Source organism: Phyllobates terribilis, unplaced genomic scaffold (assembly GCF_046119375.1).
Source record: "Phyllobates terribilis strain yellow unplaced genomic scaffold, ASM4611937v1 Scaffold_2__4_contigs__length_985480577, whole genome shotgun sequence".
Classification (NCBI taxonomy): Eukaryota; Metazoa; Chordata; class Amphibia; order Anura; family Dendrobatidae; genus Phyllobates; species Phyllobates terribilis.
In genome coordinates, this window is record NW_027362762.1 from 256,971,995 (window position 1) to 256,998,631 (window position 26,637).

Sequence of the window (26,637 nt, forward strand, 5' to 3'; positions counted from 1 at the left end):
TCCTCCGAATACTAGCTCACCACAAAATGCTCCCTATAAAAAGTATATTAATCTGGAACTGCATCTTAAAGTGGTTTTCCAACCACATGAAATATTTCAGAAACATCTGACAATGCTCCAAAACAACAGAAGTAATAGTCCTCTTATCAATTCCTGACTGCTCATGTAAAGATGCTTCCCTAAGCTCCCTGCTGGGTTCTCTGTACCCATTTCCAGGGAAATCGTGTCATCTCGACATATGACCGCTGCCAATCACTGGCTATTTCCGTGGCCTCAGTGGTATGGAAAGCCACTGCTACATGAAGTGATGGGCTGCAGCGGTGACATGTTGACCTGTAACAATATTGCTGGAGATGTCCAAACATGGCAAGCTTTAGAGTACCATTTTAACCAGCTTGTAGAAAATTTCAGGGGCTGGAAAACTAATTTAAAGTTTTTTTTCCATGTCCGCTTTTAAGGACGAGAAGGGAATAATGTCATCCTATTTGGACTATTGGAAGTGGGGCTGCGGTATAAGCAGGGTCCATAATGCCCATATACATGAACAAGGGTTATGGAAAAATAGTAACGTAGTAAGCTGAAACTGTTTCCTTAATATTCTGGAAACACCATAGCTCGCTGTGCTATAATGTTTCTGGGACTCCTATTCATTTTTAAGAGAATTGCAGAACAAACTCCACCTGTAGTAGCATAAGCTGTGCAAAGTTATTTCCATCTCATCCATGAAAGGCTTAGATGATAATAACCCTTTAGGGTGTGAAAACGTTTTCAATGAACATTTCTAACGTAAATAGTTACATCTAGAAGTTAATAGTCATCAAGTATTCACATAATATCAGCACCTTTAGTACAAATGGAAATGTTAGCATTGTGTTAAACATTCCCATTATTCCCTTTCACTATGTTCTGTGACTTTTTATGACTCTATTATGCCAGGGAATTATGATGGCTTGTGTTTCCTATGTTTTAGAGCACACAGCCTCAATGTCTTCATGATTGATTCATTTCCTTAAGAAATAATAACATTTTTGTATGTATGTAGGTTAAACAATGAGATTTCTTAGGGCATCTGTTTTGAGATCACATTCTGAATAAGTATGAACTCATTTCCTACTAAGCAAGCCATTTACTATTGTTGATGTCTGTTTACAAGTTCTGTGTATCGCACATTACTGTGTGGAAAAGATTCTCCATGGAAAATCTGTGGAAACTATCTATAGATTTCTGAAATGTACAAAGCATAGAAGAGTTGTTCTGCTTGCTTGTATCTGGATTAGAATAACTTGTGTTTCTGGTAAGTCAAAATGGATCTCTATATGGGCACCCACAGGTCAATGTGACTTTTAAAAAGTTGTATACTTTAGTCCTCTTAAAATGCTTTATTAAGGGGTTGGTTTCCTCCAGAAAACCTTTCTCTTAAGGCTCTTTTAGTGTTAAAAAAAAACAAACTATGCCTTACTTACCCTTTCTGGGTCCAGCGGTGAGCAGCTGAGCTCTGTGATTGACTGCAGCGTTGTCGACTTGACGTTACTGCTGCAGGCTGAAAGCACAAACCAATGCCCCAGTAGAGACAAAGTGCAGGACCCGGGGAGGTAAGTAAACAACTGTTTTTTTTTAACAATAATAGAGCTTTTAAATAAAAGTCTTCTGATAGTAAACAATTCCTTTAATTAAATTTAAATAAAAAAAATATTTTTAACAAATGTTGCATTAATCTATAGTCAAAATAAATATTAAAAACCTTATATTGTATTTTATCAGTCAAATCTGCTTATTCCTCCACTTATGAGCCACTTCTTCCCCTTACTCCGATCTCTGAACTCACCATCCACTATGAGAAAAGCAGTATAAACCTTTCTTGGTCAAAATAAGATGGACTGCCTTCACAGTGAGGTTTTGACTTACACATCCTATTACAATCTATGGAGAGCGGTGAAGGAAGAGGAGTGAGGAGTAGAGTGAGAGAATAGTAAGAGTAAGACACAAAAAAATCAATCTGAGCTTTCTAGCAAGTCTTTTACCTCTCACCATAGCTGGATTCACATCTACATTGTTCAGTACTGCAGTATAATTTCACACATGCTGCTGTGCCTTGTCTCTTTATGCTGACTAACGAATGAAGAGCAAGAATCCATCCCCCCTTAGGCTATGTTGTTTATGGGAGAGATCATAGTAGCTAGCTTCCTCCCATCAGCTCAGCATTAATTGCAAATTAGGAGATATAGCCTGCAGCAGGAAAAACAGGTGAAAATGCAGAATGCCAGCCATATAATAGACAGAAATAGCCAGGACATATAATGGGAAAAAACACAGGACAGCTTATTCTGAAATGTTACTTGAAAGTGTAGCAAGGTCTCAGTCAGACATCAGTGATTTTTGTTGTATGCAAAAATGTTTTGATTTTCATTAATGTTTCACTTCTTACCATCAGAGTTTCATCAGTGATTTTCTCGTATGAAAAAAATAAACAAATTGCAAAGTTTCTCCTATCCATTGTAACGTTAAAAATAGACAGCACACGGATTGCACGAGGATGGCATCACAGATTTTCACAGAGCCAAAGACTTGTATTTCCAAGTTTTCTGTGTAACTCAGATAAAAAAGGAACATATCTTTTTTTTATTGTGTACCACGTGGTTTGCAAAAAAACAAGGACATGTGAACAGCCACATAGAATATCATGGGTACATGTTCTATCAGTAAAAAACACAGAAGGTGTAAGTGAAAATGGGCAACTGAAGGAGGCCTTATCCTTTAGGGTCCCCACACACATTAAAGTTGTGTGAACCCGATGAATTGGGAGGATTGACTGACCATCTGATGGGGCCTCTTGACTCTCCCACCAACACATGATGTCAGTGGAGAGAAGCATCGGGTCTTCTGAATTAAATCTGATTCTTTTGTTCTCAGCTAAGTTTTTTCTATACAGAACATAGATATGTAAGGACAGCATTGTGGCTCAGTGGTTAGCACTAGTGATGAGCGAGCATGCTCGCCACTGCTCGGTACTCGCCCGAGCATCTCAGTGCTCGAGATGCTCGGAGCTCGCCGAGAACTTTCGAGATGCTCGGGCGGGAGCTCGGGTCCCCGTCCTGCATGTTTGGCGCTATTTAGAGCACCAATCATGCAGGGATTGTCTGCCACTTACTGTAATGTCACAGCCATGGCGGTTGTGGCATTACAGTGATTGCCCAAATCAATAAGAACAGTGCTCACAGTGATTCAATTCAGCAGCGGCATACACCGGTACCCGACAATTTAGAACAGAAAGAATAGAGCATCACACATAGATTAGATAGATAGAAACATGTCAGTCACATATATAATAAGTACAGTGACAGTGTTGGTTACTGTACTTGTTATTTAGTGTTAAAATAAAGGATTTATAAAAAAAAAAATAATAGTGTTTTTGTCTCTTTAAAAAAGCCGGCCAGCAATTCATCAGCGGCATACATCGGTACCCGACAATTTAGAACAGAAAGAATAGAGCATCACACATAGATTAGATAGACAGAAACATGTCAGTCACATATATAATAAGTACAGTGACAGTGTTGGTTACTGTACTTGTCATTTAGTGTTAAAATAAAGGATTTATTAAAAAAAAAATTGGCGTGGGGTTCCCCGCAATTTTAGTCTCTAGCGAAGGTTAAGCAGATGGCTGGGGCAGATGTTTGAAGCCTGGGAAGGGGGTAATACCCACGGAGCTTCCCAGGCTACTAATATCAGCCCCCAGCTGAATACCTAACCTTTACTAGCTATTAAAATGAGGGACCCCCAAAAAAAATTATGTGGGGGTCCCCCCTATTTTAATAGCTAGCAAAAGCTAGGCAGACAGCTGGGGGCTGATATTAATAGCCCAGGAAGGGTGCCATGAATATCGGCCCCCTCAGAGGCTAGAAACACCAGCCGTCAGCCGCCCCAGAAATGGCACATCCATAGGATGCGCCAATTCTGGCACTTAGCCTCGCTCTTCCCACTGCCCTGTAGCGGTGGCAGTGGGGGAATAGGGTTGGGGTTGATGTCAGCTTATAATGCCAGCTGACATCAAGCCCAGGTTAGTAATGGAGAGGCATCTATAAGACACCTCCATTACTAACCCCATAGTGAAAGTTAAAAAAAACACAAACACCCAGAATAAAGTCCTTTAATTGAAATAAAGACACAATTCTTTAATGTTCTAAATTAAACCATACTTACTATCACGCCCATTCCAGCTGAAGCCAACGATCTCCAGCAATAAAAGTAAAATAATACACCAACCTCATCCTTACCTTTCCATGGTTCCCAGGACGGCTTCAGCTCTGCTACATTGACATGACAGGCTGGATCGCAGCAGAATGCTGACATCTAGCTTGCCATGCCGCAGACACTGAGAAGCTCCTCAGTGAAGCTCCTCAGTGTCTGGCTGTGACGGCATCCAGATGAGCCGAGTTCATGTCCTATTAACTCAGCTCACCTCATGCACGTCACTGACAGCGTGGGAGAATTCTCCTGCGCATGTGGTGCCGGCAAATGATGTCACCGCTTGAGCAAGAGAATTGATGAGAATTGAGCAAGATGGTAGCAGAATGCTCTGCAGTGTCTCTGAAGGATGGCATGCTGGATGGCAGCGTTCTGCTACCATCCAGCCTGCCATCTCAATGCTGTCCCAGCGAGGGAGAATTCTCTTCCTCAAGCGGTGATGTCATTTGCCGGCACCGCATGCGCAGGAGAATTCTCCCACGCTGTCAGTGGCGTGCATGAGGTGAGCTGAGTTCATTGGACATGAACTCGGCTCATCTGGATGCCGTCAGCCAGACACTGAGGAGCTTCACTGAGGAGCTTCTCAGGGTCTGCGGCATGGCAAGCTGGATGGCAGCGTTCTGCTGCGATGCAGCCTGTCAATGTAGCAGAGCTGAAGCCGTCCTGGGAACCATGGAAAGGTAAGGATGAGGTTGGTTTATTATTTTAATTTTATTGTAGGAGATCGTTGGCTTCAGCTGGAATGGGCGATACGGTAAGTAGAGTAGAGTAGAGTAGAGTTTAATTTAGAATATTAAAGAATTGTGTCTTTATTTCAATTAAAGGACTTTGGGTGTTTGTGTTTTTTTTAACTTTCACTTTGGGGTTAGTAATGGGGGTGTCTTATAGACGCCTCTCCATTACTAACCTGGGCTTGATGTCAGCTGGCATTATAAGCTGACATCAACCCCAACCCTATTACCCCACTGCCACCGCTACAGGGCAGTGGGAAGAGCGAGGCTAAGTGCCAGAATTGGTGCATCCTATGGATGCGCCATTTCTGGGGCGGCTGACGGCTGGTGCTTCTAGCCTGGGAGGGGGCCAATATTCATGGCACCCTTCCTGGGCTATTAATATCAGCCCCCAGCTGTCTGCCTAGCCTTTGCTAGTTATTAAAATAGGGGGGACACCACTTCATTTTTTTGGGTCCCCCATTTTAATAGCTAGTAAAGGCTAGGTATTCAGCTGGGGGCTGATATTAGTAGCCTGGGAAGCTCCGTGGGTATTACCCCCTTCCCAGGATTCAAACATCTGCCCCAGCCGTCTGCTTAACCTCCGCTAGAGACTAAAATTACGGGGAACCCCACGCCAATTTTTTTTTTAATAAATCCTTTATTTTAACACTAAATGACAAGTACAGTAACCAACAATGTCACTGCACTTATTATATTTGTGACTGACATGATTCTGTCTATCTAATCTATGTGTGATGCTCTATTCTTTCTGTTCTAAACTGTCGGGTACCGGTGTATGTCGCTGATGAATTGCCGGCCGGCTTTTTTAAAGAGATGGGTGCATGAAAATCGGAGGGCACTACTGTGTTCCAAGTGCCCTATGTTTTTCATGCACCATCCTATATACCCTGCCTGTCTGCCTATATATTCTGCCTGCCTGACGTTTAATTGAGCACTGTTCCCATCGATTTGGGCAATTTTTGACCTTCTGCAGACCGCCGGGGGGGGACCGCCAGAAAAATGCTCGAGTTTCCCATAGACTTACATTGGAATCATTGCTCGGGTCGAGCACCCGAGTATTCCAATGTGCTCGACCCGAGCTTCAAGCACCCGAGCATTTTAGTGCTCGCTCATCACTAGTTAGCACTGTTGCTTTGCAGCGCTGGGGTCCTGGGTTCACATCTCATAGTGTTTGCATGGGTTATCTATAGGTTCTCTAATTTCCTCTCTGATGCTGATAGGGAATTTAGATTGTGAGCCCCAATGGGGACAGTAATGATGTTGTTTGTAAAGAGTTGTGGAATTAATGGTGCTACATACCGTAAGTGAGTAAAGTTGTGCATGCATGTGTAATATGGTGGTCAGGAGAGATAGCTGTCAGTTGCATGGGTGTTCCTGTACTTATAGTACAACAAATATGGAGAAACTGGAAGTTCTTTTGTAGAGTTTCAGATACACTACAGCAGCAACCTACAGAATTACCATATTATGTTATCAGTGTAGCATCACAAAGCTAAATAACAGAATCATATGTTATCCTCATATGTTAAACGTGTGTATGCATTTCACCAATATGATAAAAACTCCACACCACCTGAACGAATGACTTCCAGCTTTCACTTTTCAGTCGTCCTTTATACCATCCCTTTCTCTATTCTTAGAAAAAAAATATGACTTTGCCACAATGCACCTTCAAGAACATTTATGCGATCACTAAACCAAGTGTCTATTTGCCCCTATTATTAAAATATTACATTCACTTTCTTCTTCACCTCCTCCTCTCCTTCTACACAAATATAGCAATTTATATTAATGTTCAGGAAAATTGTGTGTATGCCATGAACAGCATTGTCTTATCAATAATAGGGGCCATATCAAGCAACCTGTCAGAAGAAACTACTTGATATAAAGAAGAGATTGCAGACATCTCAGCAATCAATATTAGGACGGCTACAGTATGGAAGATTCAGCTACTGCATATCATTTTGTCAGCATCTATTTCAATGACCAAATGAAGCATTAATTCAAATCATAAATCTATGGTGATTTAAATCTAGGAATGAGCACCTGCCTGCTTTAATGATTTATTTTGTACATTTCAGTAAGCAGGAGATTTGTCCATATGAACTGACAGGTCACCTTCAGATGCCAGCAGCCGACTGTTTATCACCAAGCAGACTAACATCTCATCTTAGCAAGTAAATATTAAACTAAAAGAATCCAATTGATTCTGGGTGAGGGGGATAAGGCGTCATGGCCATATTTTATTTCTCTCTCAAGCCATTAATGCTTTATTTTTCTAAATCCCATGTTTTATTTTCCACCTTCTCGCAGAATGGTAATTCCTGTAGCAGCATCTGAACTCAAGGTTATCATTTTAAATTGGAATGTAGGAGATAAAATAATTACCTATTTGCATCTTCGGCTGCCTGCGACTCCCTTTACATTTTGACCTTTGCAATTCGGCAGTAACAAGTTCACAACTGTTTGCATTACTTATTTGGATTAATAATATGCTCTATTAAAATCACTATTTCTCCTGGATTACTGACTCATTAAACAAGCATGTAAATATCTGAATAGAATGAACCCTGCCACTTCTCTAGAATAAAGGTCTATTGAAGAGGCACTGAGGTGTCTCATATTGGCACCGCACCAGCTTTACCAAATCAGTTACAAAGTAAGTGGCCCAGGCCGCTTACAGGGGGCGTCTTTTTTTATGGCTGTTTTAACCAATATTTATAAAATTCAAATCACACATTAAAGGAAATGTGTTATCAAAAAATGACCTGGTAGATAAATCAGATTATTATTTATAAAAAAAAAGTCCAAAATCTTGCAATATATAAAGCTAATACTAGGCTCACACTTCCTGTTCTGTGCAGAAAACTTTACAGTAGCCCCATTATCTTCACAGACAGGATTATAGTGACAACTAACATTTCTATATACAGTAGATAACATAGGATCCCGTATTCCCAATAGGTGATGTCACAGCTCATCCCATACCCCTTGTTACACAATGACCCTTAGGCCGGGGTCATACCAGGGATGATTCCCTCATATGAGAGAATCGGGCCGATTATGCTAATGATGACACTCAGCTCAAACTCTATCAGATTTTGAGTGAAGTCTCAGTTCACCGTAATTCGATTCTCTTGCTTGAGAGAATCAGAGCACAGGTGCAGAGAAGATGGAAAATTTAATTTCTCCATCTTATCAATTGTCTGTGTAAATTGGACTGCACTCGGATGACATCCAAGTGCAGTCCGATGTTTTACAGGCACCCATAGACTTGAATAGGTGCAAGTGCTGTGACTTGTTTCTCATGTCGCATCGGCATGAGAAAAATGTCGCTGATCAGCACTGCCCCATAGTATAACATTGGTCGGAGTGCTATTCGATAAAACATCACATAGAACTCAACCAAGTTACTGTATATACTCATGTGAGCAAGCCCTTATCCAGATCAAGTATGCCTTTTCCAGGAATCAATGAGTCAGCGGCACTCTATTTCAGCCTATGCATATAGGGCTGCTGAAAAGATCAGGACGTATGAGCCTAATTTTAGGCTCGTTGGTCAGTGCGAAAAGTGCAAAATTTCAAGTTTATTTATGTAAATATAGATAGTGATATAGGAAATAAATAAACTTAATATATGGACATCTATGGTTTGATTTCCGTGCCTGTGTGGATTGTTACCGACATCTGGAGAGAATTTCCTGTCAATAGACTGGTGATGTGTTCACTACTTATTTCACCCGCTGTGTATATATATATATATATATATATATATATATATATATATATATATATATATATTATATATATATATATATATATATATATATATATATATATATACACAACTCTGGCAAAAATTAAGAGACCACTGCACAGTTTTCTAAAAATCACCATCTCTACATGTCTGACAGCCATTCCATTCCAGTGTCAGCTGAATTCCAACCAAAGTCCACCTCATTCTACTTAATGTGCTTCTGATTAGGTGATCACCTGAACCAAATCTTATGTAACGAGGGAAAGTATAAAAAACACTCCTGTGGTCTTCACAATCCTCTTGCAATAGGACAAGCTGGATGGCAAAACAAGTGCTAGGAATAGCCCAAAAGTAATTTGAATGAAAAAATAACTTTTAACCATGCCAAAGGTGTTGAAAAGAAAAGTCTTGAGTGAGGAAAAGATGGGCTCATTTCTGGCTTTACTAGCAGAGGGATACAGTGAGCGTCATGTTGCCTCCATCCTTAAAATTTCGAATACGGCAGTCCATTACAACAAGGTCAAACAACAGACATTGGGGACAACAAAGCTACAGACCGGCAGAGGGTGAAAGCGACTCTCGACTGACCGGGATGACCATCATCTTATTCGAATGTCACTCAGCAACCGCAGGATGACATCAAGTGACCTACAAAAGGAATGGCAAATGGCAGCTCGGGTGAAGTGCACGGCAAGAACAGTTCGTTACAGGCTCCTAGAGTCAGGCCTCAAGTCATGTAAAGCTAGAAAAAAGCCTTTCATCAATGAGAAGCAAAGGAGAGCCAGGCTGAAGTTTGCCAAAGACCATAAGGATTGGACCATAGAGGACTGGGTTAAGGTAATCTTCTCTGATGAGTCTAATTTTCAGCTTTGCCCAACATCTGGTCGTCTAATGGTTAGACGGAGACCTGGAGAGGCATACAAGTCACGGTGTCTTACACCCACTGTGCACTTTGAAATCTGGTGGAGGATTGGTGATGATCTGGGGATGCTTCAGCAAGGCTGGAATTGGGCAGGTTAATCTTTGCAAAGGACGTATGAATCAAGCCAAATACAAGGTTATCCTTGAAAAACACTTGCTTCCTTCTGCTCAGGCAATGCTCCCCAACTCTGAGAACTGGTTTTTCCAGCAGGACAATGCCCCATGCCACACAGCTCGGTCAATCAATGTGTGGATGAAGGAGCACCACATCAAGACCCTGTCATGGCCAGCCCAATCTCCAGACCTGAAACCCATTGAAAACCACTGGAATGTAATCAAGAGGAAGATGGATAGTCACAAGCCATCAAACAAAGAAGAACTGCTTAAATTTTTGTGCCAGGAGTGGCATAAGGTCACCCAAAAGCAGTGTGAAAGACTAGTGGAAGCATGCCAAGACGCATGAAAGCTGGGATTAAAAATCATGGTTATTCCACCAAATATTGATTTCTGAACTCTTCCTGAGTTAAAACATGAGTATTGTTGTTTCTCAATGAATAAGAACTTGTTTTCTTTGCATTATTTTAGGTCTGAAAGTACTGTTTCTTTTTTTATTATTTTGACGATTTCTCATTTGCGGCAAATAAATACAAAATTTTTAGCTTTGAATCTCGGAGACATGTTGTCAGTAGTTTATAGAATAAAACAACAATGTACATTTTACTGAAAAATATACCTATAAAGAGAAAAATCTGAGAAAATGAAAATTTTGCAGTGGTCTATTAATTTTTGCCAGATCTGTATATATATATATATATATATATATATACATCTATATATATACTCATCAGCATGTAATTTAAGCAGGTGGTCATTTTCTGATAAAAATTAAATTAACACACACTGTCTATAAGAAAAACTATTGCAGCTGCAGACTTTGCTATAATTACCCTTAAAAATAACATAAAACCTCTGATGAAAAGGGGTGTGTACATAGTTTAAATCTAATAAAAGGAGAGAAATATGTAGGCTGATAGTAAATATTATTCACTTCATTTATTAGCTGTTTATAAATTCACCTTAAAAAAAATACAAACAAACATACGAAAAACTCTGTGACCATTCTTGACTGGCCCAGCCAGAGCCCTGACCTAAACACAATTGAGCATCTCTGGAGAGACCTGAAAATGGCTGTCCACCAACATTCACCATCCAACCTGATGGAACTGGAGAGGATCTGCAAGGAAGAATGGCAGAGGATCCCAAATCCAGGTGTGAAAAACGTGTTGCATCATTCCCAAGACTCATGGCTGTACTAGCTCAAAAGGGTGCTTCTACTCAATACTGAGCAAAGGGTCTGAATACTTATGACCATGTGGTATTTCAGTTTTTCTTTTTTAATAAATTTTCAAAAATTTCTACGTTTGTTTTTTTTTCAGTCAAGATGGGGTGCAGCAAGAAAAACTCAACAAAAACACATCAAAGAAACTTAAAGCACCACTCCAGCATTTTTTTTTAATGCTAGAGTGGTGTTTTAAGTGTAAGCCCCCAGTCATATACTCACCCTCCAGCGTCTTACCCAGTTTTCAGCACCGCTCTGGTCCCGCGCTGCCGTCATGTGAGCGCAGTTTCTGACTGGCCGGAAGTCAGAAGCTCCACTCACAAGCTCTCAATACAAGTCTATGAGAGCCAGAACGAGGCCAGAACGAGGCTCTCATAAGCTTGTATTGAAAAGTGACCTCCGCGCCGCTCCATGAAACACTGGAGCTGCCCGACTGGTCACTTTTCACAGGAGACAGGCCGGAGCGGCAGGGAACCTGATGAAGGTGGCGGAAGGTAAGTATATGACAGGGGCAGGAGACTTAAATTTAAAGCACCACTCCAGCGGTGCAATAAAAAAAAACACTGGAGTAGTGCTTAAACCATATCATTTTCAGTAGTCTATTTGAGGTTCTAAAAATTTCACAGATGCTTACCAACACTTGAATTAAGATCCCCATTGTCCGAGTCTGCACCGTGCTGTGTACTGCTGTTGTGGTAGTTGCTCATAGCTTCTAACTTTATTTTCTTTACCTTCATTGCTTCAGCTATTGCGGCATTGGTCGCAGCGGCAGCAGCTGCAGCCGCTGCTGTCAGACCTGGGTGGGATTAAAAAAAATATATATATAGGAAATATAATTTACCAGTCATATGTATCTCGTGCATGGAAATGATTGATATTAGGTAAGCACTACAAGTAGGATAACCATGGTTGAGAAACCCCTTTTCTATAGGTTATTTGAGCTGTTCGTTAGTACATTTTGTTGCATCACATTCAATTCTCCACCAGGACCAATAAACAAGCATACCAGGTGGCAGTCTATATATTTTAATGCTAAATATGTAAACCCACCAATAAATAACTGGTTCTACAATTCCAATAAAAAGTGCTAGAATTTTACTTTTTGCCTTTTTATATGGTCGATAATAAATGTAAAGTTCCTTATAATATTTTTACACGCCTCTTGTGCGAGTGATCTGTCAATCATGGCAGAATCTAGAGAGCAACAATCTTTACAGAATATTTTATCATTTCATGGGAGTAAACCATAAGTCTACATTACAGTAGATTACAGTTTTTTTTAATAATTAACAAATATGAATTAGATAACAGGGATTTTGCTTTTTCAAACCAAAGACAAAATAAAATATAGCTAATAGAAAAAAATAGGTATATATTACTTATCATGTAACTCTACACACTCCTTAATCTATTGGATCCTTTTCAGGGTCCCTTGGGAACTGAGCTAAGGGTTACTCCATTTATACACCTTGCAAAGCTTTTCACCAACAGATATTTCTCTGATATTCCAGGTTGACTGAATTGGCATATGTTCTCAATGGGTAAAGCGGAGTATGCAGCGGTTAGACACTTATGTCAGTGGCTTTTCTCAATTTAAACAAAAAACATCAGGCATGTTGAAAATTAGCATGCCCGACTTTTCTTTTCCCCGACATCTGCTGTTAGATTAAAGTTGAGACACCACTATACCCATTAGATTGTATGCGGAGATCTGTTTTTGCCCACCCTTAGGCTTAGTTATGAATTAAAATGGTCATGGAGGCAATTAAGTTTTAAATTGACTAACTACATAAAACAATGGCAAATGAATGTAAATATGCAAATAGCCTCTTGGGAGAGGAAGAGGACAGAAACTCTACTGCCACCTATTGGTAGCATGGAGTTTTCAAATGGATTTTCTGATTTGGATTCTTATCTTAAGTTATGGGGCAAGCCACTTTAAAAAGGACCGTTCACCAAATTTTTCATGTTCAACTGGACACAGGATGTAATAGTGGTTGCAGAGTAGATTTTTTTTTATTTCACCTCACTATTGGGAAATATTAGCAATCAAAGTATTTGGAATCTTAATAAGTGGCATCATCAGATATTTTTCACTAGGGGCGTGAACTTCTTCTCCCTGTATGATGCTGACCAATCAAAAACAAGCAGCAACACTCAAAGGAAAGAAGAACACACTCCCACCATCGCTCAGAGCAGGTTTCTCAGTGTTTGAGATCTATTGATACAGCTCTGATCTCCTGGTCAAACCTCCTGCATGAGTCAGTGTGGGGAGAAGGGCAAATGCAGATGAGCTTGGCTGTGTCACATTACATATCTCTCTGCCATGGAGAGCTGAAATAAAAATAAAAAATAGCTATTATTCTGGTTTGCAGCCAGTATTACATCACGTATCCCATTCAACATTTGGTGAAAAGTCATCTTTTAGAAGACGATATTAACTTTTACAATTGCTACTTCCAATAGTTGGCACTAGAGTTTCAGACCTCTTTTTCTGTGAAGTAGATATTTGGATATTTAAAGTCCCAGAGGAGCATTGCATGGCATATAAGTCTTTTTACACCGTCTTGGCACTATCCACATGGAGAAGTTTTACCCAAAATGAATATAATAAAATGTATAGAGGGCCTGAATTAACCAAAGAGAAAGAGATGCTTCATGTTATCTGTAGTGTTGCGCGAACGTGCTCGGATAAGGTGTTATCTGAGCACGCTCAAGTCCTAACTGAGTATCTTCGGCATGCTCACAAAATATGTTTGCGTCGCCAAGGCTACATGTCTCACGGCTGTGTGACAGTCGCGAGACGTGCAGGGATTGCCTAACAAATAGGCAATCCCTGTATGTGTTGCGGCTGCAAACATATTTTGCGAGCAAGCCGAAGATACCTGAGCAGTGAATTACCTAAATTGCACTCAAATGTCCTTACAGATCACATGAAAAGGGGTTTACATATTTATAAGGTCATGGGGGGTTGTCTGTCTTTGGAAACATTTTTGTTTCATTGAATTGCTGTATTAGGGGTCAGATCATTATGGTAAGATGACTGCTAAATTGTCAGTTCATTGCGCTGCCAGCAATAAACAGTGCAAGACAGAGGCTATAGAAGGAAAATGGTGCAACATTTTTCATTAAACCAATTGACAAAATAATATTTTGCATGTATTCAAGCAAAAAACACAGACCCATCGAGGTTGAATGTGCAGGGGAACAAAAAGCCAAACTGTGTGAAAATTGTAATGAAACTTAATTGCAAAATAATATATCTTTAGCTCCAAACACATGCATTTAAATAAAAAAAAAAAGTTCCAAAAAGGTGACAACAATGAATGTAGCTTTATCAACTCACAGGTGGTTTAATTAAATTGAAAAGTTATAACATATGTCAAAGAAAATAGTTAAATAGTGTGTGTGGGGGGGTAAAAAAATATTTTAAGGGGATGGCCTATTCTCAGGAGAGGTCATCAACAACAGATCAGAGTGGCTCAAACATCTTGCATCACCTCTGATCAGCTATTTTCAGCTGTGGTGCCGGCTGCACTTAAACAATGAACAGAGCTGGTAAAGCGTGACTCTGTTCGCCGTGCGTTGCTGAGAACTACAGCTCAGCTCCTATTCAACTGATAACTTAACAAATTGTGGGGTCCGGGTATCGGACTCTTATGAATCTTATAATGATAAGCTGTGACTGGGATATCATAAGGATAAGTAAACCCCATTTAGAAGAGTATAATAATATGATGAAAAATGTTATACAAAACCATTAAGTCAAGAGCCAATATTACATTAATTATGATAAGTATGTGTTAGGCGTCGGTCTGGTTCTGGATTCAAAATGGGTCCAGGACCTTCTGTGGTCTCCCATTTCAGTCCAGCTGCAGATGATGCTGCTCAGCATCTTCATCAGCTCAAAAGCCTAGCTGGTCCACGAGAGATACAGATTGTCTCCCAAGTATTGGCACCTAGCAAGGTTAAGCTTAGGTTGCAGAGGGAGACGGTGCTTGGAGTTTAAGTCCAGGATTCATCGTACTGAGCATGCCCGTGACCTGGCAGATCGTGATTGGGGGGTTGGCACCCACCTGACCCGGTGAGCTGGCACCGCCTGATTGGTCCACGGGTAACGTCACCAATGGTGCGTCGGTGGGCAGGGCTTAGTCTTTAAAAGGCCCGCCCACAAACATGGCGACGCGTTCTGATCATTTGAGCAAGTGATGCTGTTGTGTGGACAACTCTGTTCCACATGCTCCCTAGCTGTTCACTCCGTGACCTGCCGATGCCAGAGTTCGCTCGGCAAATTAGCACAGGTCGCTTAGGCAGGTTAGCTCCATAGAGGCAGGTAGCTTCGTCTAGCAGCCTGGCTCAGCCAAAGGGGTCACCTATCACCCCGAGCAGCCTGCAGACGTCCTGTTCACGGCTAACGCCTGTCAGCCCCATGGAGTTGAACCTTTCAGTCCGGTAGCTCGCCGGCTGGATGCACGTGTACCCGTTGGCGTAGTCATACACGCATCCTAGCGCCGCCACTGTAGTCCCTGTGCTGTAACAGGACTACAGATAGTTTTTCTCTGCCTATCTCTCGTGCTGCTAACGGAGATAGTGTGTATTGCTATACCCGTTCCAGTGTGCAGAAACACGGAAGGGTTTTACATTTAAGTTGGTTGTTTCCCTTTCCACCCAAAAAGTGTTCGGCAGCAGTCCACCAGGCTGCATCGCGGACCCCGGGGTCGGTTGCGTTCCATTATATTAAAGTTGTCTGCAACGCCCTCCTAACAGTACGTCCATAAAGTTACAAAAGTTAAAGGTTTGTTCTCACTTGTCATTTTCGGGAGTTCACTGCTCTACTTTCTCACGGCTTCCTGTTTGCCGGGTACAGTGAGTTCCTAAACAATGACTGTTTGGACTGGCTGTACCGCTGGCCTAAGCTGTGTGCGCTTCAATGCTGCCACAGCACCAAAGGAGAGCAGGAACACCAAGACTGGCCAAACAGTGCTCTCCAGCAATCCGACAGCTATACATCAGTGTTTACGGTTCTCTATTGAAAATGGTCTGTAAGCACTGCGTATGCTCTGCCACATTTCTAGAATGCAGTAGCGGTCGGTAACCTAGAAAACGAACATTAAACAATGATATTAAAAATCCCTCCATTCTTGAGAATGGAGAAAATATTTAATAAGATTAAAATTCCAAATTGCTTGTTTTCACAATCTCTTATCAATTTTAAAGAATCACTCCCATCAAAGTTGTTATCTTAATATATTGCAGTCATAATATTACATGGCACTGTGTACTTACAATTGCTCATTTTGCCTTTCTACCAGGGCTGTGGAGTCGGAGTAAGAGTCATGGAGTCGGTGTCCATTTTGGTATAAAATGGACCAACTCCAACTCCTAAAATATACTGTATAATTAGGTACAGTAGTTCAATGCAGTTTGTGGTGAATATTTTTTCATAAGGATTTGGGAAAGTTATGAAATGTCCTATAAATATCTGTCCTATTCCTGATCTAAGGGTCTAGACTTTTAGCAGAGATGAATCTGTGCTACAGTAAATTTATCACTTAAACATGAGCCATGCATGAGGGAGTCGGTGTCATCGAAATTGAGGAGTCGGAGGTTTGGCTTACCGACTCCACAGCCCTGCTTTCTACCTAACTTTTCTCTTTTCTCTGCTCTATGTAGAAGCAAGAAGTCTCTTGTCCCTGCATGACTCATCCCCCTCTTCAAATCTTGACCCAGCTGCTCCCTCCTCCCCCCTGCCAGGGGCTTTTGCAGTGACTTATGACTCATACAGGGAAAATTGACCTCCTTTTTCTACAAAGAGCTTAGAAAGATTCAGCTAGTCAGTTTTTAATCATGTGATGTCATAGACCTAATGGAAAAGATAAGCTGGGTAGGAGGGCAAAATGAGCAATTGTAAGTACACAGTGCTGTATAATATGATGATTGCAATAAATAAAGAGAATAAAAACGTTGATAGGAGGAGTGCTTCTTTAACCATTGTTAATGTAATTTTGTATTTGTAATACATTCTATTTAGCTGTATGCAGCCGCAACACGGAGTCCACATGGAAGGGGCAAGGGGTACAGTCCTAATCTTAGCACGTCCCTTACTTCAACCTATTGGAAGAATGAATGTGGGAAGTATTACAATATACTAAAGCAGACAAACCTTGCAATAAACAATATGTTAAAAGAAAGCCTGAAGAGTTACTTTTTTGTAATGACAATTTTCACATCAATTCAATGAGATATTGCATTTTAAAAATATATGCCCAACTATATTTCTAGAAAATATTTAGCAAACTGAATATTAGAGAAGGAAAGTCAGACATGTGGCATGTGGCAATAATACGCAGTCTTGGTTACAAACCATCTGATAGGCAGATGGCATAAAACTGATTCCACAGCTGAGATGTAGTGGTGTGTCATAAAAAAACCTTGTTTGTATTCAGGGTGTTAACAGAGCCATATTGAAATACACAATACATCATGGCGTTATTGCAGCAGTCTTGTTAGTTTCAAGCATAAATGCTCAATTGTTTTAATCCCTAAGGAGACATAGTTCTATGAGTCAAAGTGAAGACCAACCTGGACATCAAGCAACTAGAAGCTGGATTTACCTTCCCCCCACCTCTACAGGATCCATTTTATAGTGTTTAAGTAACAGGAAACATTAAATTGTAAATTCCCCATTGTTGAACCTAAACCAATATTTTGGGTAATTATAAAAGCAGCCATCATTCTGTTGTTGGATTGTGGGGGATTGCAATATCCGGTAGCAATACTTTTATTGGAGGAACATTAACACTTTCTGGGTGTGATTACAATAAAAAATAATATGTACAGTAAATTGATATTTGTGCATTTGTGCATTGTGCATTGTGCATTTTGTTACATTTTGAACTGGGCTGACTTCGCGGTCGGCTACAGGCTCTACCGTAGGGACGGGCTGCACCTCAATGGGGAGGGTGCAGCGGTGCTGGGGAAGAAGATGGCTAATAGGTTGGAGGAGTTTTTAAACTAGAGACGGGGGGGGGAACCAAGGAAATAGGTGGGATGTGAGGCAAGCAAGGGGGAAGGGGAGAAGTGAATATAATGAGGGTGGAGAGGGGGGTGGGGATAGTACAGTTAGATCGTTAGAGAAGAATAGGATGCTAAATATCCCCAAAGTTTTATCTTGCATGCTGACCAACGCAAGAAGCCTGACCAATAAGGCGGATGAGCTGCGGGCGCTTATATCGGAGGAGAGGTATGACATCGTAGGTATAACAGAGACTTGGCTAGACGATAGCTACGACTGGGCGGTAAATTTATTAGATTATAGTTTATTTAGAAGGGACCGGAAACAGGGGAAAGGCGGAGGAGTCTGCTTATATGTAAAGTCATGTCTAAAACCCAGACTAAGGGAAGATATAGGAGAGGGAAAAGAGGGGGTCGAGTCCATGTGGGTAGAGATAGAGGGGGCAAAAAATAATAATAAAATATTACTGGGGGTCTGCTATAAGCCACCAAATATAAGAGAGGAGAATGAGAATCTGCTATTAGGACAAATAGACAAAGTAGCAAAACATAATGAAGTGATTGTAATGGGGGATTTCAACTACCCGGATATTGACTGGGAAACAGAAACCTGTAGATCTCAGAAAGGAAAAAGGTTCTTGACAAATATTAAGGATAATTATCTCTCCCAACTAGTGCAGGAACCAATGAGAGGGAAGGCCGTGTTGGACTTAATATTGACTAATAGGCCTGATAGAATAACTGAGGTACAGATAGGGGGGCACCTAGGTAATAGCGATCATAATATTATCGACTTCAAAATGCCCTTCAGTAGGGTTATCAATAAGGGAACAACAAAAACATTAAACTTTAGGAGGGCGAAGTTTGATCAGCTGATAGAAAACCTTCAACTTATTGACTGGACAAAGTTCTTAATCAATGGAATACGAATAGTAAATGGGAAACCTTCAAAAGAATTCTGAATACTCAGTGCGAGAGGTATATACCGTATGGGAATAAAAGGGCTAGAAATAAGAGGAAACCAATATGGTTGAACAAGAATGTAAAAGGGGCGTTAAATAGCAAAAAAGAGGCATTTAAGAGATTAAAACAGGAAAACAGTAAGGAGGCACTAATGTGTTACAAGGAAAAAACGAGCACCTGTAAAAAACAAATAAAAATAGCGAAGGAGGAAACAGAGAAACGTATTGCTAGGGAAAGTAGATCAAATCCCAAACTGTTCTTTACGTATATAAATAGTAAAAGGATTAAATCGAATAATATTGGACCGATAAAAAGTGAGGAAGGCAAAATCATAGAGAAAGATGAGGATAAAGCTAATCTATTAAATAATTTTTTTTCGACAACTTTCACAAAGGAAATAGAACAGGAGAAATGAGAAGTGACAAGCTTAATCCTCCACTAAGTATGACTAATCTAACCCAAGTTGAGGTACAGAAACGCCTCAGTAACATTAAAATAAACAAATCACCAGGACCTGATGGCATACACCCACGGGTACTAAGGGAACTAAGTAATGTGATAGACAGACCGTTATATCTTATATTTAAGGACTCTGTTGAGACTGGGTCTGTGCCACTTGATTGGCGACAGGCGAATGTAGTGCCAATATTCAAAAAGGGAGCGAAAAGTGACGCCGGAAACTATCGGCCGGTGAGTCTGACGTCCGTTGTGGGCAAAATTTTTGAAAGCTTCATTAAAGAGGCAATTACGGAGCATCTTGATGCTAATAATCTTTTAATCACGAACCAACATGGATTCATGAGGAATCGCTCCTGCCAAACAAACCTGATTGACTTCTACGAGGAGGTTAGCTCTCGAGTAGATCAGGGGGAACCAGTGGATGTCGTGTATCTCGACTTCTCAAAAGCGTTCGATAGCGTGCCACATAATAGGTTGGTATACAAAATGAGAATGATGGGGCTGGGGGAAAATGTCTGCAAGTGGGTAGCTAACTGGCTAAAGGATAGAAGGCAGAGGGTGGTTATAAATGGAATATACTCAGATTGGGTAAGCGTCACTAGTGGGGTACCACAGGGGTCTGTACTAGGCCCAATGTTATTTAATATCTTTATTAACGACATAGTCAATGGGATAAATAGTAAAATATCAATATTTGCAGATGACACAAAGTTATGTAAAACAATTAATACAAAAGAGGACAGTGCAGACCTACAGAGGGATTTGGATAAGCTGGGTAGGTGGAGCATTAAATGGCAAATGAGGTTTAACGAGGAGAAATGTAAGGTCATACATATGGGAAGGAAAAATGGAAGTCACCAGTACTCACTGAATGGGAAATCATTGGGGAATTCAGAGATGGAGAAGGACTTGGGCATCTTGATTGATAGCAAACTAAATTGGAGTGCCCAAAGTCAGGCCGCTGCTGTAAGGGCAAACAGGGTAATGGGATGTATCAGAAGAGGTATAGCTGCAAAGGATGAGAACATTGTTCTTCCACTGTACAGAGCACTGGTCAGACCACACTTGGAATACTGTGCTCAGTTATGGGCCCCAATATATAGAAAGGATATAAATGAGCTTGAAAAGGTACAAAGAAGGGCAACAAAATTAATAAAGGGAATGGAGGGACTGCAATACCCAGAGAGGTTGGCAAAACTAGGACTATTCAGCCTGGAAAAGAGAAGGTTGAGGGGGGACATAATAAATGTGTACAAATATGTTAGGGGACAGTATAGAGATCTTGCCCGGGATTTGTTCAAAAGGAGGAATATTACGGTAACAAGAGGGCATTCACTAAGACTGGAAGAGAAAAGGTTTCAGCACCAGCATAGGAAGGGGTTCTTTACGGTAAGAGCAGTGAGAATATGGAATTCACTGAGTGAGGAGACGGTAATGTCGGATTCACTAAACCAGTTCAAGCGGGGACTGGATGCTTTTCTAGATACCAGGCAGATTTCAGCATATACTTAAAAATAAAATAAAATAGTAGGTTGATACAGGGATTTATTCTGACTGCTGGTTTCAGAGTCGGGAGGGAATTTTTCCTCAGGTGAAGATTGGCTAAATCATTTGGGGTTTTTGCCCTCCTCTGGATCAACTTTAGCAATTACAGAACTAAACAGGTCGAACTTGATGGACGCAAGTCTTTATTCGGCTTTACAAACTATGTTACTATGTTACTATGTTATGTTAGTGATCATTATCTGAAGATCTAAGCAGACTTCATCTGAGGCTGGGGTTCTCTTTCTCTCATGCTGTTAGAACCCTCCTGTTTGCTTTTTCCATCTTCTGTTTTGCGGTCATGTGACCATCTGCCTTTATATTCCAGTTCCGCCTTTTTGGCTGTGCTGGACTTCAGTGTTGTTTGACTGTTGCTAGCCAGGTGCTTCTGTGCCTATATCTCTCAGTTCGCTTGGTCCTTTTGGGACCTCTAGTACCTTTTTGTCAGTTTATCTTTTGCGTTCTGCAACAACCTTCTCTGTTTAGGGGATGTCCCATTTTTGTTCCAGTCCTTAGTTTTTTTAGGGACCCTTTCCCTTTATTCTATAGGTCTTCGTTCAGACTAGCCTAGGACTAAGGCGGGTCTTTACGCTAGGAACAGGCAGCCCGCTACATCGTAGGGATTCAGCTTAGTCTTACTGTAGGGAAAGCTTTCCCCTTCTTTCCTTAGTACTTGTTTGCAGATCATAACAAATGCGAGAGAATCGGACCAATTGATTATATCTCTCAGATCAAACACTGCCAGGGTTTGATCTGAGTGTTACCTTACTGAGAATAATATTAGAGGTGAGGACAAGACGGAGAACTTAATTTCTCCATTGTCTCTGTGTCCGCGGTAATCAGACTGCACTCGGATGACAACCCACGCATCTATAGACTTGTATGGGTGAGCGTGATCAGATCACCGGATGTCTTGCAGCCTCTCGCAGCATGATACAATTGTGCACTCATGTCGAATCGACATGAGAAAATAATCACAGGTCTGCACAGCCCCACAGTATAACACTGGGCCGAGTCCTATCAGATAAAACATCGGATATCACTTATCCATGTTATATGGTCGTGTGAGCGAGCCCTAAGGCTGGGTTCAGACAACCATATCAAAAACCGTAAAGTCACATTCGCGGACAGGACTAGCTCCAAGTGCAGTTTTGTGCCTATGCCCACATCATGGATGGATGCAGGAGATGACATTCTTGCTTACACTATTCTGTTCGAACAAGGAAAGTGCATGCTGAAATTTTTACACATGGAGCGTCCATCTGTATGGAGTATTGCTGGGTATTATTGGAGTATTGCTGGGTATTATTGGAGCATTGCTGGGTATTATTGGGTTGTTGCTGGGTATTATTGGGTTATTGCTGGGTCAGTGTGCTGTCCGTTGTGCACCAGACAGATGACTGTATCATTTACATCTTTATATAGTATGAATCATGATTATTTAAATCATCATTTTTTCTTAAAGTGGTAATTCGGGGGTCTCCTGTTGCACACCCTCTCCATAAACTAGATCAGTAAGCCATTGCAAAGAACAATTCTTGCTTTGGGGCTTAATGTGTTTATGTATTACATGGCTGCCTATTAATTTTAATAGGTGCTTTGTAATTATACATTTCCCCTGCAGAAGTGCGGACATGCTGACAGTTTTCAGTTTTAACCTCTGATCACCAGTTTTAATCCTGCAAATAGTTTATATTACCAAGAAACTCAGAAAATGGGGATTTTCCATGGTAGGACAACCCCTTTGAATATTGAAGTAATTTAATAACAAGTATATTTAGAAGCAGCTGAATTTGGCATTTAATACTTCAGACTGGGAATACATTAGTGCATTGTAATGCAATTGTCATACCAGCAGTCGTGTGTAAAACCACATGTAACACTTGGCAATATAACAAAATATGACAACTAATCTTTGGTATATATTACACACTCAACTATACTACATATGTAGCCTGTAAATCTGAAATGGTGATGTCAAAAAAATCTGAGATGGTCTATTAGAGAAAGAACAAGAACAGGTTGGATCCAGATGAAAATTAAAGAAGACAGACCATCAAAGCGAATGAAATCCTGACATTTTAATTACTGATAAGCAAAAGTGCCAATAAATCATTTCAATATTTTCTGTAGAAAGCACATACGTACAAGCAAAAAGTGCCAGGACTGTCCTGCTGCCTGCATGAGCTAGGAAAGTAATACTTGGGAACATTATATATGGATGGATGTACAGATGGGCCAGCCAGCAACAAAACATAATGATTATGTTTGCCTTACATTCACTTTGATATATGCCCTGTAATATGTCGGACTTTGGATAATAGGGAGCAGGGAACACTAGAGGAAATGATTCTCAGGTCCTCTCTCCATCTTTAGAGAACATTTGCACTTCTACTTTAATTACATTGTAATCTTTACTGTGATTATTGCACACACAAGGTTCATCTGCAATAATGTCTAAAAGCTATTTGTGATTCAACCCATAGACCCTAGTGGCAAGTCGTTGGCTGCTAAGTCAGCTCCAAATGGTGCCGTCTTCTCCTGGACCCGTGGAGCCCATTATTGTTTCAGAACTTTTCAACACCAGAGGATCTTGGTGACTACTTACGGTGAATATGGTATAAACAGTAATTTCCTAACACAGAAGTAGAAGACTAGTCATGATATCACAATGTAGATTTTCCACAGGGCTACACAAAATCCAACTAACTTTAAAATCCAGGTTATCGTGACTAGCAAATGAAAAATTAGAAAATTCGTTCTGCCATATCAGTATATATATACTGTAGATTACTAGGATCAATGCCTTTATGAGCAGGAGCATCACAGTGGATTGAATTTTACTGTGATTTCAGCATACATTGGGTGTTTAAAAGGAATCTGTCAATAGGCTCAATGCTCCTAAGCCATCTACATGGGCATGTACAGTGGCATGTAAAAGTTTTGGCACCCTGATAAAAATTACTGTTACAGTTAAGCAAGTTGAAGATAAAATGATCTCTAAAAGGCCTAAAGTTAAAGATGACATATTTCCTTTTTATTTTAAGCAAAAAATATATTTATATTTTCATCTTTTATATTTTAAAAATTAAAAAAAGGAAAATGAGCCGATGCAAAAGTTTGGGCACCCTGCATGGTTAGTACCTATTAGCGCCCCCTTTTGAAAATATCACAGGTTGTAAACACTTTTTGTAGCCAGACAAGAGTCTTTCAATTCTTGTTTGAGGGATTTTCATTCATTCTTCACTGGAAAATTCTTCCAGTTCTGTGAGATTCCTGGGTCGTCTTGCATGAACTGCTATTTTGAGGTATAGCCACAAATTTTCAATGATGTTCAGATCAGGGGACCATGAGGGCCACTGTAAAACCTTCAGCTTGAGCCTTTTGAGGTAGTCTATTGTGGATTTTGACGTGTGTTTAGAATCATTATTCATTTGTAGAAGCCATCCTCTTTTTAACTTCAGCTTTTTTTTACAGATGGTGGCATCTTTGCATCAAGAATTTGTTGAAATTTCATTGAATCCATTCTTCCCTCTACCTGTGAAATGTTACCCATACTATTGGCTGCAACAAAACTCCAAACCATGATTGATCCACCCCCATGCTTGGCAAGATATTCTTTTCCTAAAATTCTGTACCCTTTTTTATCCACACATACCTTTGATCATTGTGGCCAAAGAGTTCTATTTTAACCTCATTGGTTCGCTGGACTTGATTCCAAAATGCATCAGGCTTGTTTAGATGTTCTTTTGCATACCTCTGACGCTAGAATTTTAAGGTGAGGACGCAGGAGAGGTTTTCTTCTGATGACTCCATGAAGGCCATATTTGCACAGGTGTCTCTGATCAGTAGAACAATGTACCATAACTCCAGAGTCTACTAAATCTTTCTGAAGGTTTTTTGCAGTCAAGCGGGGATTCTGATATGCCTCTCTAGCAATCCTACAAGCAGCTCTAACTGAAATTTTGCTTGGTCTTCCAGACTTTATCTTGACCTCCACTGTTCCTGTTAACTGCCATTTCTTAATTACATTTTGAAACTGAGGATAGGGCAACTTGAAAACACTTTTTATAGCCTTCCCCAGTTTTGTGGGCCTCTACCATTCCATTTTCATTTTCAGAGTGCTAGGCAGCGGCTTAGAAGAACCCATGGCTGCTGTTTTTTGGCACAAGATACAAGAGGCTGGGTTTCTATAAAGCTGGGAAATTATCATAACATGGCCTTTCCTAATGATGATAGTGAACAAGCCATAACCCTAACAGGCTAATTAAGGTCTGACACCTTGGTTAAAGTTATTTGAACACACAAATTCCAAAGATGCCCAAACTTTTGCATCTGCCCATTTTCCTTTTTGTAATTTTTAAAATGTAAAAGATGAAAATATAAATAAAGGAATACAAAGAAAATGTGTCATCTTTAACTTCAGGCCTTTTAGAGATCATTTCATCTTTAACTTCTTTAACTGTTCACATTAACAGTAATTTTGACAAGAGATGCCCAAACTTTTACATGCCACTTTAGGTCATATAAAACTGAATAAAATACTTTGATATCTGCAAATGGATTTCTTATCAAAGAGAAATCCACATTTCTTAATATGCAAATGAGCTGTTAAGATCTAGAGGCCGGTCATAGATCTTCCTGAGAATCTGCCTTCAGAACTTATTTTAAATGAAAGCGGGCATTACCAGTGTGACACATGTAATGATTGACAGTCTGCTCTCCTGATCTACATGTATTACACTGGTAATACCCCCTTTCATATAAAATAAGCTCTGGAGGCAGATTCTCAGGGACATCTGTGACCAGCCAAGAGATCTTACCAGCTCATTTGCATACTGAGAAAAACATGGATTTTTCTGGAATAAGACATTGAGTCCCAGATATCAAGGTATCATTTTATTCAATTTTGTATTACCTACATGCACATATAGATGGCTTAGGACGGTTGATTCCGCTGACATATTCCCTTTAAATTTACTGCCCAATAGACAGCACACAGGCTGCCAAAACAACCAATGGATTCACAATGCAAAAAAAATTGCATCTGATGCTGCAAGCTTATTACTGGAGGACGCTCCCTTGTAAAGTAAAGAACTCTAATAATAAGTAGTCATAAGGGGATTGCTGTTTATGCAACTCCATGTTATATATATTAGCATAGGTTCATCTCCATTTAATTACTTTTCACTTCTGTATAGTACGATTCTCTATACTTACTCTATATAATTAGAGAATGCCCAGTAGAAAAGTGTTCATGCCACGCAGTTAGCAGAAGTTATTAGAATTATAATATCCAGTTTACAGTTCAATAGCTCAGTAAAGTATTTCCATGATTTGATATATATGACTAAGGCATACTGTTTCAGTATATAAGCCAATACACAGCAGTTATTTTGATTTTAATAGCCTAATATTCAGTTATATATATGCCATTATTACTCAGGGATCCTGCTCTTCTGCTATCGGTAATATGAGGAAATGGTTGGCAGATGGAAGTTCTTATAGTTAAACCTTACCCCGATGGACGAGGTTCCCTCGTAAAAATACAGTAGCTAGAGCGATGTTTCCAAATATGCCAAAAACTTTAGCATATATACATATATATATATATATATATATATATATATATATATATATGTAGTGGAGTGAATGATTTTTAC

The 26,637-nt window shown here is 40.2% G+C and overlaps 1 protein-coding gene across 8 annotated transcripts in view; it reads right to left on the bottom strand.

Annotated features, from left to right (window-relative positions):
- DACH1 (dachshund family transcription factor 1) overlaps positions 1-26,637 on the bottom strand; it is a 510,801-nt gene that overhangs the window by 233,414 nt on the left and 250,750 nt on the right. For 6 of the 8 annotated variants that reach the window (XM_073663952.1, XM_073663951.1, XM_073663955.1 and 3 more), the window contains exon 3: positions 11,631-11,792. The exons of the other annotated variants lie outside the window; for them this stretch is intronic. In XM_073663952.1, coding sequence (XP_073520053.1) covers positions 11,631-11,792 — 162 coding nt within the window. The remainder of the gene's footprint in view (positions 1-11,630; positions 11,793-26,637) is intronic. 8 annotated transcript variants of the gene reach the window in all.